This window comes from Octopus bimaculoides, chromosome 2 (genome assembly GCF_001194135.2).
Source record: "Octopus bimaculoides isolate UCB-OBI-ISO-001 chromosome 2, ASM119413v2, whole genome shotgun sequence".
NCBI lineage: Eukaryota > Metazoa > Mollusca > Cephalopoda > Octopoda > Octopodidae > Octopus > Octopus bimaculoides.
Window position 1 is genome coordinate 155594374 of NC_068982.1, and position 13709 is coordinate 155608082.

The window sequence follows — 13709 nt, forward strand, 5'->3', positions numbered from 1 at the left end:
ATTTTCGATAATTTCAATTGATTTTAATCGATTTAAATTTCTTTTCTATTTGAAAATTGGTTATGAAACACGTGTAATCTTTTTATTATATTTATCTTATGATATTTACTTTACTTTATATTATACTCATTTATTGTGCTTTTAATTATTAATTTTTCTATATGTGATAGTGGATTTCATCGATGAGTTCTTGAAAATTGGTTATTTTCCCTAAAACTATATATTTATATATACTTTATCTATAAGGCTCAATTCAATATTAATTTTTTATAAATTGATTTTAATTGAGTTTTTACCTGTAATTTTGGATTTTGTCCCTAATATTATTATATATATATATATATATATTTATTGCAAACAGGGAGAGAACTCCCTACTATGACTGTGACACTGTTTTTTCTATATATTGCATGCTGGGTTAGACTGCCGCTATGTCTAACAGATGAGTATCCATCACTGAAGATGATCTAATAAGATCGAAATCATGTGATATGGTGGTCTCCAAACTAGGATAGTAGGGAGTTCTCTCCCACTTGCAATATATATTATATGCGAAGCATACTGAATAGCCAGCTGGAGGAAGTGTCCTTATGGGGTTAAAATAGCAGTATTGTCTTCTTAACGAACATTCATGTTTAAGTGAAAATGAACATTACATCTAGTATTTTATTTCTATTTATATATGCTCTTTAGGATCTTAGAAAACTTATCACTCATGAGCCAATGAGGAAGCTTCTGTAAAGTAGGTTCATTTTCAAGTAATAAGAACATATTGGATAACGAAGTCTGATACATTATGCTGCAGAGTTTTAGAATAGCTGTCTCATGAAACCCTATACATCATGGGAACTGTAAAGGTTACAGAAATGGGAGGTAAAAATGAAAAAACAAAAAGGAAAAAAAAATAATAAATTGGAATTTTCGGCATGACAAATCCTTTTTAATTGGAATTGTAATTTCAGTTCTATGAAATAAGGAATATTAAAGGGGGTGAAAATTATATCCTTTTCCTTTTCTATAAGCTATGGGACTATCTTGTTCAATGAGTGATCCATCTTTTTAATACTAAATGCTTCACACAGCTCAACACTACTTATTTCTTGGGTTTCTTTAACAAAAGTCAAAACAGTTGTTAGTGCTTAAACCAGGTTTCCTTCCTCCCAACAGTCTCCAGAACCCTGAAAAGTGTCATGGGCACTGTTATTTCTATTCCTACTAAATCTTTATTCCAACATCTTAGGGAAAAACATTGGATTGTGTAAAATAAGGTACACTATTCCTTAAAAAAATATGGGCAGTCATCACTTGAATGAATTTATATTTATTTATGTCACATCTTTTTTTTTTAAGATAAAGTGTAACTAGAGCTTGATTAACCAATATCTCATTCCTTTTGAAGACAATAGGATGTGATTGTAGTAGTATTTGGCTATTATTCTTAATAGATTAAATGATCACATACAGGCCTCTGTTCTAGGTATTGTACAGTGGTTACAATTATTGGCTTCATAATACTGTGAGCTGATCAGGATATTTTCCAGGAGCTGACAGTTCACCATTTCAATGCCTTTGATTCAAACCATACCTACTCCAACTTTGTGTGTCGTATTCTAGTAGACGGGTAACCAACAGAACTACAATATATTAAAGTACCTGTCATAGATGGTGGTTCAGTAAATCTGTTGTGTTACTTTTTCTTATTGTGCCTTGTGCAGTGGGTTTGTATGTGCACGAGACAGTAGTAGCAAGTTTGCTTATACTTGTGAATACATATTCAAGAGATTCTGAATTTGATGCAGTGTATATATTTCAGTAAATCTAAATATGATTAGCTATGTTAAGCAATTTTTATTGCATGGAGAGGAGGGAAAAGGCTACTATATATATATTGTCTGATGGGTCCCTTGAAGGAAGTGTAATGGCTAAGTGTATCTAGCACTGTGGTTACAGCAGCTAAGACGAGCTGCAAAAGATGTATTTGATGTGCTGAGCTGAGTAATCTTTCTCTATATACACCATGGTCAGAGCAAGAACAGAAAAAGTAGTACAGAAAACATAGTCAGTGTTGCTTATTGAAATGCCAGGAAAAATGGCAGTTAGGGTTAGCAAGTTTGATCAGGTTAAGCTGTTTGGTGAGTTGATGGTAGATGAAAAATGGAATACTGCAGTGGGAATTACCAGTAGCTGCAGTGCCTGACAGAAGTGATATCAAGAATTAGAGTTTGGGGTGACACGGACATGGAAACAATCACTGGAGGCACAGGTACTAGGGTAAAAATATGTAGTATTGAATGTATGCTGTTTAAACCAAAGAGTCAAAAAGATATGTACAATAAAAGTTAAGTGCCCTGGGAAAGCAAAATCATTCATGGGTAGCAAGAAATCTTAATCATCATCTTCATCATCCACATCATCATCATCATCATCATCATCATCATCATCATCAAGACTGCACCAAGTTCCAGAAAGCAAAAATTAAAAGCAAAACAAAAAGGATGCAACATAAACTAATGAGAAAGAAGAAGAAGAAAAAGAAAGGCAAACTGTCTGAAGCCACATGTTCTATCAACCGAGAAATATTGCTGAAATGAAAATTCCAAGGACATGTGAAAAGAAAGTATATGATGAGTTTAAGAGATCCATAAGCACAGATGATTATGTGGAATTAACTCATAGGAGAAGGTTGATTTTGCATGTCTGTACGCAAGGTGCAGGTTGTGTATTAATTTAAAGTAGTTTTCCATACCAGACTGCCATACATTTTGCAGTGTAGTCTTCAAGGGTACAAAGCAATTGTTTTGAGTGCAAGTCTTTATTGCAATCATAAAATTTACAGTGTGAGATCACCAAGCAGCACATATGTTGGTTGATGATCACTAGTTTTAACATAATGTATGCAGTAGGCTATATATTTTTCTTAATTAGGTTTTCATGTATTGGAAACAGCACTGCTTAGTTTGGTTGCATCTATATATGCTCTTCAAGATCTTGGATAACCAACTTAACAATGGAAAGATGAGAGATGTAAAGGTTTCACTTCATCATAATGTGTCTATTGTTAAAAGGATTGTATCAGACATAATGGTCTAATACGGAGCTACAGGAAAAGAAAGTCCTTTTCATAAAGTCATGTATATGTTAACTGGTTCTTTAGTTATGCTAAACAAACAGTTAAGTTGTTAGAATATGAACAAGAGAGGAAAGAGCAAAAGAGGGGGAGAGAGAGAAAGAAGAGAGAGAGAGAAAAGGAGGAGAGAGATTGTAATACAAGTATCATTTGCTATAGATTGTTGACAAGTCACTTCAAGAGTGTAATGGGTGCTTTTACGTGCCACAGGCATGGGTGCTAGTTGTGTGACACCAGTATTCACCATGACTACGATTTCACTTGGCTTGATGGGTCTTCTTCTCAAGCACAGCAAATTGCCAAAGGTCTCAGTCATTTGTCACTGACTCCTTGAGGCCCAGCATTCAAAAGGTGCTTTTTATCTGCCACCTGCATGGGTGCTAGTTATGCAATACTGGCATCAGCCACATTCTCTTTGTGAGGCCCAACGCTTGAAAGCTGCTTTTTATGTACCACTAGCATGGGTGCCAGTTACATGACACCAACAACAGACACAACTATGATTTCATTTGACCTGACAGGTCTCAAGTACAACATATTGCCAAAGGTCTTTGTTACTTGTCAGTGCTTCTGAAGATCATGCTTCATCACCTTGTCCCATGTCTTCCAGGGTCTCCCTCTTTCACAGCTTCCTTCCACTGGTAGAGATCGGCACTTCTTCACACAACTGTCCACATTCATATGCATCACATGACCAAACCAATGCAGTCATTGGTCTTGTATACCACATCTGATGCCTTTTATGTCCGACTTTTCTCTCAAGATATTTACACTCTGTCATACATGCACACTGACATTGCACATCCAATGAAGCATACTAGCTTCATTTCTTTCAAGCCTATGCATGTTCTCAGCAGTCACAGCCTATGTTTCACTGCTGTGTAGCATGGCTGTTCACAGACAGGCATCACACAATCTGTCTTACACTCAAAGTCTTTCACACCAGTCATGTAAAAAGCACCTACTACACTATCGGAATAATTGGCATTAAAGAAAGGCATCCAGCTGTAAAAACCATGCCAAATCACATTGGAACCTGGTGCAGCTCCTCAGCTTACCAGTTTTCGGTCAAACCATCCAAACCATGCCAACATGGAAAACGGACGTAAAATGATGATGATTATGATGATGGTGGTGGTGGTGGTAATGTCTTTCTTTCTTGTAAAAAAAAAAAAAGAAAGAAAAAAAGGGATGTGATTTAGTTGGTACTAATATTAAACTCTGCTAGATATATATCCACCTCTTCTACAAAATCTAGCTGTTTGTTTCCCTTGCAAAGGTTCATGTTCTACATGTGGCTGAATTGTTGTAGCTCTGTACTTGACTACGAAATACCAAAATATTTAACAAAATTTTTCTCTGACTATTACTATATAATTGTATTATTAATTACGTCAGCTAGAATCAGTATGGAGTCAATATGTCAACTACTGTCCACTTAATGTTGATAGTAAATTTCCATATCGTATTCAACGTTAAGCTGACTATTGCCAACATTTGTCTTCTGCTAAAAACACGCCACATGTTTACCTTTGTATGTTACCAATACGTGGAGTGTTTGTTACTCCTGTGTTTCTAATACATGGCATAGTTTTTTTTGTTTTCCTGGTTTAGTTTCAAATTTAAATCAAGTAACAGAAATTAAAATAGAAATAAATGAAAAATTAATCGATATTCAGTAGTAGGATTTCTGCGGTTTTAAATTGACGGAAGTGGTAAGATCCACGCGTGAAATTCGCGCCAAATTTCTTCCTTCGCATCGGCTGGCTTCCAAGATGGCAGGTGATGGTGATCGTAACAAGTCCCTGAAAGAAGCTTTAATTGACAGTCTCACTGCTATTCTGTCTCCTCTACACGACGTTCGAGTGAATGGAGAGGAACAGATCAAAGCCCTTGAGGTGACAGAAGGTGCATGTCAATTTTTTATTTTATTTCTCTCCCTTTCTTTTGTTATACAAAACACGATACAATATATACGTAACTCATCACGCATTTCTTTTACTATATCTCTACTTATAATATTCAATTAGAGAAAAGTTTTGAATGTCACTTCATACACTTTATATTTAGTTCTGTGTTCATAATTGAAAATTATGACGATGTTTATCCCTAATTCATAATACAACCTTTGTGTGTCTTTGTAAACAATTTTTTTTGTTAACTGAATTATCTAACAACGAAGTAAACGATCTTCATAGTTAAAATATCAGCTAAAAAGAAAGTCTGTTGTACAATAATTTTAATATATTTTATTACGTTATATGATTTTTTTTTCAAGTGTTTCACAGCCATCAGTTTTGAGTTTTTTTTTACAACTCGACATATCTTTTAACGAGGTATATGATGGTAAAAAAGAAAGTAAATTAATCGAAATTGTTCATAAAACACGGTATTTAGCAGATATATACTTTAGTCTCTTCCATTCATTGTCTAACTTTTCAAGTTACTACTTAATAGTCCAAAGTTTTATAAAGTTGGTGGGGATAGATTCTTAAAATATATTTTATCTTGCCGAAATGAAAAATATAATTAAGCAAACCTCTGAAGAATCTGTTATTGAGACATTAAAAGAAATATCTCTTGCCACCCGGCATAATTTATATTCCGAATTTCTTACTGAGTGACAGACATGAAACTTCGTTTAAAATGTTTTTCTTAAATTTTTTTTTCATTTATTCTGCTAAATTGAGTATACTTTCTTAATTTGTTTAATGGTATCTCTGTTAGTTTGGGTTTTCGCGGTCTTTTAAAATAAGTGTCTAATACTGTCTGCTCCCTAACTGACATGTGATGTAGGTTTTGCCACGCCTCCCCAGCTGTAACGCACATGTTGATTCAGGGGTGGGGGTCTAGATATGGATGCTGTTTAGCCCCAGGTTATCCCTTATTGAGTAGATCGTCTCGGGTTTTTTTTCCCCTTTTTTCCAGACATATTGCTTTTTGGGATTACTTTGTACTATGTATTCTATTCTTTAAGACGGCCTGATATGAAGGAAATCTGGTTGTTTCTAGAATGTTAAACAGAGGTTACGTCGTTGGCTCGTCTGTATTCGGATGGCAGAAACGATAGAGTGCGGACTAAATGAATATTTTATAGTATTTATATCTTTTACTGCTCCGAGTTCGAATTTGTCATTCATCTCTTTGGGAGGAGGGGTGATAAAATATACACCAGTCAGTTACTTGGGGGATTTATTCAAATTTCTCCTTCCCAAATATGTCAGATCATTTTGGATTGACAGAATTACTAGACCATCGATAAAAATACTTCGCAATATTTAGTTACGTCCCTTTTTGATTCGAGTTCAATTCCTGCCAGAGTCAACTCTGCCATTCGTCTTTCTGTGGGTCGATTTCATCAACTGTCCTCTTCAAAATGTTTGGCCTTGTGACTACGTAATAAACTGAAATCTCTTCGTGTTCGCTCGACCTACTAGAAATGACAGTCAAGTCTCTTTGAAGTCCAACCTCGCCGTCTTAAACACATTACGTAATATCGGACATACCTCTAAAAAGACAGGGTGGTCATTGGTGGAATGCCTCTGTTCAGTTAGTGTTGTTACTTGGCCGGTGAATTGACAGATTTGTTTGAGCAGTTCGAAAAAATGCGTTGCAGCCCCTTACCTTCTGAGTTCAAATTCCACCGAGGTCAACTTTCGCTTTCACTCTTTCGGGGTCGATAAAATATTGTACCAGTTTAGCACTGAGGTCAATGAAATCAACTAAACCTCTTCCTTCAAAATTGATGGCCTTGTGCCTACAATTATTTGCGGGGTCAATATTATTAACTCTACTCCATCTCCCTCCTAATGTATGTCCTTGTTTCGTATGTTGTGATCCCTTAATGGTTTAGCACTGTGTGTTTTACCATTTTAATTGTCTGTTCTTTATTCTGTTGTCTCGAAATGTCGTGTCTCGTTTAAAAATTTAAAATCTGTTGCAGAATGGCTGTTGTACAATTCGTCATCTGAAAGAATAAATAGCCAAAAGCATTTATTTATAACAGTTTATCTTTTTATACGATCTTACGTTTTGCTTAAAATAACTGTAATTTTATTTTACTCTATATTTGCTTATATATAAGTGTAGTCTTTCTCACAAATCAAATATTTCTATATCATACGCAGACGTCTGTATGAGAGCCAATGATTGAGCCTTTGTGGAGGTGCCCAAACTGCAGTAATCAGCAGCCAGATTTTCTTGAAATTGCACTCTATCATCTCAAGAAAAAAGTCCTATTTAACGTCTGTTTTCCATGCTGGACTTGACTGGTTTCTACAGCTGGATACTCTTCCTAATGCCAACCACTTTACAGTGTACTGGGTGCTTTTTATGTGGCACCAGCTTATACACCAATGCTTTTTACATGGCACCTTGGTTTTAGGCTCTCAATTCTGTTGTGGGGGGCAGGTCTTCTTGAGTACAGCAATGCTCCACATATCTTGGTCCTCTTGTTATTTCAATCATAAGGCTCAGCATTTTAAGATCATTTATTCCATTTTGAAAACATATCCCTAAAAAAGACAGGGTGGTCATTGAGATCATATAGCTATTCCATCAATACTGGGTGTTAGAAACTGACATGGCATGTGGTTCATAATTAGTTATTGCTATCTGTTCTGAAGCTAGAGATAGACAATTTTGTGCTTGCTCAACACAACTTAAATACCAGTCAAACTTAAAGGAAAAACTAGTTGCACTTGTTTAACCAAACCAGCAGACAGTCAGATGTCCCAGCTGTACCCATCATACAGTTTTTCTGACAATATATTTAGGATTGCATAATTTAATAGTGGCCTTACTATTTGAAAGAGAATTGGTTGCTATTGTGTAGGTCAAGAAGTAGTTGTATAGCACACAGCAATGTGGGCTAGTTGTGTTTTTAATTCAAGGGTAAACCTATGACTGCAACCTTCTGTATTTGGTACCCTGACCCCAGATATAATGTATCCGGGACTACATTATCCTTTTTTTTTTTTTTTCAAGTGTGATTGAAGGAGATTTGGCTTCAATAAATGAACAAGCTTTTACTCAGATTAAATGAGGTTGTTGATAGTATAGTTCTGTATATACAGGCTGTGAAAAAAGCTTATCACCATTGGATTATTCTTTAATAGGATTTTTTTTTTGGTTTTGTTTTCAGAGTTTGGAGTCTATCTGGCTGAGTTGACTGTGGATCCAAATGGAGCTTTAGCTATCCGGCAATTGGCCTCTGTCTTACTGAAGCAGTATGTGGAAGCTCATTGGTCAAGTCAGTCCAGTAAATTCCGTGCCCCAGAAACCTCTGAGAAGGTAATTTCTAATTATCCTATTTTCTGTCTATAAGAATAAAATTTAAGTTTTAAACTTTTTTTTATATTGAGCCATCTTTGGTCTTGTATTACAAAACAGTTGGTTTCATAGTTTAATTCATTCATATGTAAATGAAAATTTCTTATCAACTTCTAGATAAAGCCTATGCATGCATATGCATTTTGCTGCCATTTCATAATCAAAATATGTGCAAGCATAGCTGTGTAGTCTCGAGGTTCAGTTCCTAATCATGTGGTTTGGGGTTGAGTCCTCTGTGGCACCTTGGGCAAGTGTCATCTACTTTACTCTGGCCTACCAAAGCAGACAAAAAACTGAAAAAAGACCTGCGTGTGTGAACATAGCTGTAAATGAGTGTTGTCTTCATAGAAGCAGGGTCATTTGCTCACAAGCTTCCTTGAAATTTTCTGGCCATGAAGAAATTTCTTACATTGGAACAGGTGAGGATTGGTGACAGGAAGGGCATCCAGCCATAGAAAATTTGCATCACCAAATTCCATCTAACCTTTGCAAGCATGGAATGATACATGTTAGAATGATGTTGACAAAAGGTTAATTACCTAAAATCTGTTTTATACCATGAAAAAAATATATACACAAAAGGGGCAGAAGAAATATATGCACTTGTTCTGATATATCAGCTGGATGGCTGTGAATTCTCTGACCAATTGTTCTTTTGTAGCTGCTTTGCTGTCCAAGCTGCTAACCATCAACTAATACAAAACTGTTCTGTATTTTGAACAAGGGAGACAGGTTTAATCATCTTTGGAAATTTAAATGCCTGTGGTAAGATTTGAACTGATGAAAATAAGGTCGATGGCATATCACCTTAATTTCATTGTCTTTATACCTCTTATAACCTAGCAAACTGTATTTCATGTTGAGCATTACCCTAAAATTTAGTTTCTTTTAAATCTCTTTTGAAAAATATTTAAAGATGAGCTTCTTTGTTATTACAATCCATATTCCTTGTCAAAGCATGTTGGAGGTAGTGCTTGTCTTTATTGAGATGTTCAAATATAGGTTTATTAAAACCTGAAAGATATGGAGAAAGAATGTACATATTGAAGTCAGTGTGTGTCTGTGATCTGAGTAAAGTTTGAAACAAGATAATTTTCTAAAAGTGGGTAAATGGATAACAGTTTGTCTGTTTACTCAGTAAATAGGTAAGACTTCTGATGGTAGGTTTGTACTGTAGTACACAGTAAAGTGAAAAGAAATTTCCATACCAAAGGATTAGATTGGATTATCTAATCTTATTTCTCCTGGAACAACAGACCTTGAAATATAAACTATGGTATATAAGTTCCCGATTTTGGATATGTTAGGTGTACTTCCTTTATCTGTTATAACACAGATCATCTTCGTGGTTCTTGCTTCACGTATAAATCATTTTCTTTTCCTCTTCTTGAAATGTTGACATTAAAAAAAGATGGTTTACCAGTGCACCTGCTTCTAATTCCTGAACAGGCTCCCTTATTAACTTTTTTGTATTATTCCTTCAGTTGATCTTACAAATATCTGGAAAAACCTGTATGTCAGCAGTAGTAAATTTAGTGACCAGCCAATGCCATAACTGTTTATTTCATATCATGTATCTATCACCATGACCGATATCCAAAATATAGTGGAGAAGACTAGCCACTGGATTTGGTTAAAAAGAGACAATGAGCGATGGCCAGAGAAATATTGAGCTTTGTTTTTAATAACCAGTTGATCTAGCAAGCGGGGCCTCATATCAGTGAGGGGATGCCATCGAGAGGTAGGCCCCGAAACGGCGCGCATTCTCTCCTGATGACCCCATACACTTGCTGGCTTCCGGTATGCGGAGTTCTCGACTGGTAGCACTTGCATGTGCAAGTTGTTTGCAAGACATGTTGATATTTGGCATGAGCAAAGATGTGTTAGCATTCAAAGCAGCCATCTCAGGCTCATATAATATTTTGTTTACATTGGCCAGCCAATTCCAACCTTTAATACCTACCCTACAATGTCATCCTTAATATAGTCACGTCATTCAAATCATAAAGCTATGAGATATTGCATAATTATTTCAAAACAAATAAGCATTACATTTGACAGTGTAATCAATGAGTTAAAGGTTCAAGGTGTGTACTTCTTTATTTTGATCCTTATTTTTTTACTCCTGTTGTTGTGCATTGACTGACACTTGTTATATTTTTAATGTCTGAATATATCTGAGAAAGGTTGAGCCTTCCATTAAAACTATTACATTTGCTCTGGGGTAATACATAGTAGTGTACATATATAATATCATTTATATTTGACATGTTCCTTTACTTTGCAGGCAAAGGCTGCCATTAGAGAGATCCTACCTGCAGGATTGAAAGAATCCATTAGTAAAGTTCGAACCAGTGTTGCCTATGCAGTGTCTGCCATCACCCACTGGGACTGGCCTGAGACCTGGCCAGAACTATTCAGTCTTTTAATGGAAGCTCTTACATGTGGTGATCCCAATGCACTTCATGGTGCCATGCGTGTTTTGACAGGTAAAAATAACCATTCATTTGCTTTCCTCTTTTTACATTTAAGATTAAATTATATTTTTTTAAATTTATATGTGCTTTCCATACTTGGGAGAAAATCGAAACATGCTTTTTGTGAAACTACATGAGTATCTTTATCATAATTCTCAGGCAGAATCAGCTTCTATACAATTTCCATTTGCCCAATTTAATTCACCCAAAGCTATAAAAAGACATTTGCCCAGGATGCCATGCAATTGGATTGAACTCCAGACCTTGTAGTTGTGAACTGAAATTGTTAACCATATACATGCATAAATTAATTGTGATCATAAAGCATTTTAAACTTTAACAGTCAATATTTAATGTGATGTAACATAAAATGTAACTTAAGATCTTGTCATCTTTGTGAATGCCTAAAAGCAAGCAACTGGGATTAGCAATAGTGCTCATTTTCAAATGATGTATTTCATGTATTGAGCCTGTTTTGTCTTTGCACACCCAGGCGCACGTGTTTGTGTAGATATATAGATATGATGTGAAACTGAGGCTTCATTCCATTGCTAATCTTAACAAAGAATGCTGCTGTGATCTCTGGTGTTGTCTATTAATCACTCTGTTTCTCTGTGTAAAATTGACAACCATTATTGTCAGTGGCTGTAGATTGCTAACCAAATATAAGTTTCAGGCATGACATACACAAGACGGCCAGTTTTCCGTTACCATGATGCCTAATATGGCAGGACCACAATGAGTGGCAAGACTCTGAAACCCATCAACCAAAGCTGCACTTTCAAAGACCTGCAACATAAAAAAGTTGATGACAAGCATTCAGCTATTAAATCATGCTTCAAATATGCCTCTTTTCAACCCATACTACAGTATTTCCTGAATGAATTCGTCCCTTTGATTTCAAAGCCAATTTAGATCTTAAATATTGAAAAATTAGACTGCTATAAGTTTAAACAAACATTCAAAATAGTATCTTAGCACGAGAATAGTGAAAATATACTAAAAACTAAAATGGTTCAAATTTATTTTAAAACTCTTCATCATCATCATCATCATCATCATCGTTCAACATCCACTTTCCATGCTAGCATGGGTTGGACGATTTGACTGAGGACTGGTGGACCAGGATGCAACATCAGGCTCCAATCTGATTTGGCAGAGTTTCTACAGCTGGATGCCCTTCCTAACGCCAACCACTCCGATTTCACAAATCCTTCATATTCAATACTTGTGGGATGAAAAATGTTTGATGTCGATCAAATCTTGCACAATTTACAGCAGATATTGAATCCATTGCAAGATACATTGCTGTTTTTAAAATATTCATTCTATGAATCAGTATTGGGCAAATTTTCTGGTCTGTTGCAGAGATCATTTTTATGACTCTGTAGATGCTGCTTCATGAAAGACTTCAATTCACTGAACATTTCCTCATTGGAATTAAACTTTGGAGAATAAGGAAGTAGATATTTAACCATATGTTGTGGCACAAGATCAATTTCATTGACACTTTTGTGGATGCACGCATTGTCCATAATAAATGACAGGATCTGATGTAGTCGCAGCGATCTTTAGCAAACATTGATGTAAAAAGCTGTAAAGATCAGAAGTTGGGATCTTAAATGTTTTGAATTGGACAAGATCCGACATATCCATAGCAGCAATGTTTAAATTTGCCCCTTTAGTAGAAGGACGATCGGTAAATGCCTGAACTCCATGGTAAGCTCTGCCCATCGACCTTCCAAATATAATAGATTGTAAAGATATTTCATAAACAAAAATTTTATGTAAAAGTATTTAGCAAATATAATAATTAGTTACCTTGAAATCCAAATATTGTAATTTGTTTCAGTATATACATGACGAATGGCCAATCCATTATCTTAAAGCCATTTTGCGTAATGACCTCACTCCTTTTTTGTTTTCATTATTTCATTCTTGAGGGTGAATTATTAGTTTTTTTCAGAGTGTATCCAAAGCCATCAAAATTGTGATAAATAGTTGATAATGAAACAGTCAAATCGAATTTCTCTTGTAAAAGTTCTCTCATTCTTTTCAAAGTTAAAGTTGAGTCCTCATTAATCGGTTCTTGTAAAAATTGATGATTTTCGTTGATTTTTCACTGTTGGTGCCCACGTTTTTTTTCTTCGGAGAATAATCTTTCTGCGCAATTGTCTTGACTGTGCTGTAGTTAAATATCAAGGGAGCTGGACAACAATTTCAAATTTTTGCTGTTTCTGCTCAGATACTTTCTTGTATGTCTTGTTTGGCATGTTAAAAATGTTTAAACTATTATGTTTTAAATCAGACTTTAATATAAACGGATAAATTCAATTGGGAAATACTGTTGTACGGAAAATGGGCATTAAACAAAGGATCCTCTATATTACTGATTTAATCATTTTCTCCATTCCTTGTTTTCATGGATTTCTGAATTTTTACATTATATTATCCAGCTTTGTCATATGTCTGTTTCAGTTTCTTACATCTTGTCCAACTTTTCTCTATTTTTCATTTTGTAAATAAATATTGTTGGTTACTGAGTTCCAATGAGCCAATCACTGTTTCATTAACATTACAATTGCAAAAGTCACAAAGATATATCTGTACAATTTATGCAGAAATATTACTACAGTATTTTTGTTCAAATGCACTGGTTTATCGGATTTTTTTTCACCTGTGTGTGTATGTAACACCTGGTGTAGTGCCACCTTCCCTTCTACAACAATCTCACTCAACTGAGGGAGCTGTTGCTTTTTTTTTTTTTTTTTTTT

The 13709-nt window shown here is 35.2% G+C and overlaps 1 protein-coding gene across 1 annotated transcript in view; it reads left to right on the forward strand.

Annotated features, from left to right (window-relative positions):
- Positions 1-4846: 4846 nt before the first annotated feature.
- Positions 4847-13709, forward strand: part of LOC106877043 (importin-9) — a 44016-nt gene continuing 35153 nt past the window's right edge. The window contains exons 1-3 of the mRNA XM_052965898.1: positions 4847-5035; positions 8271-8419; positions 10746-10947. Coding sequence (XP_052821858.1) covers positions 4903-5035; positions 8271-8419; positions 10746-10947 — 484 coding nt within the window. The 5' untranslated portion in view covers positions 4847-4902. The remainder of the gene's footprint in view (positions 5036-8270; positions 8420-10745; positions 10948-13709) is intronic.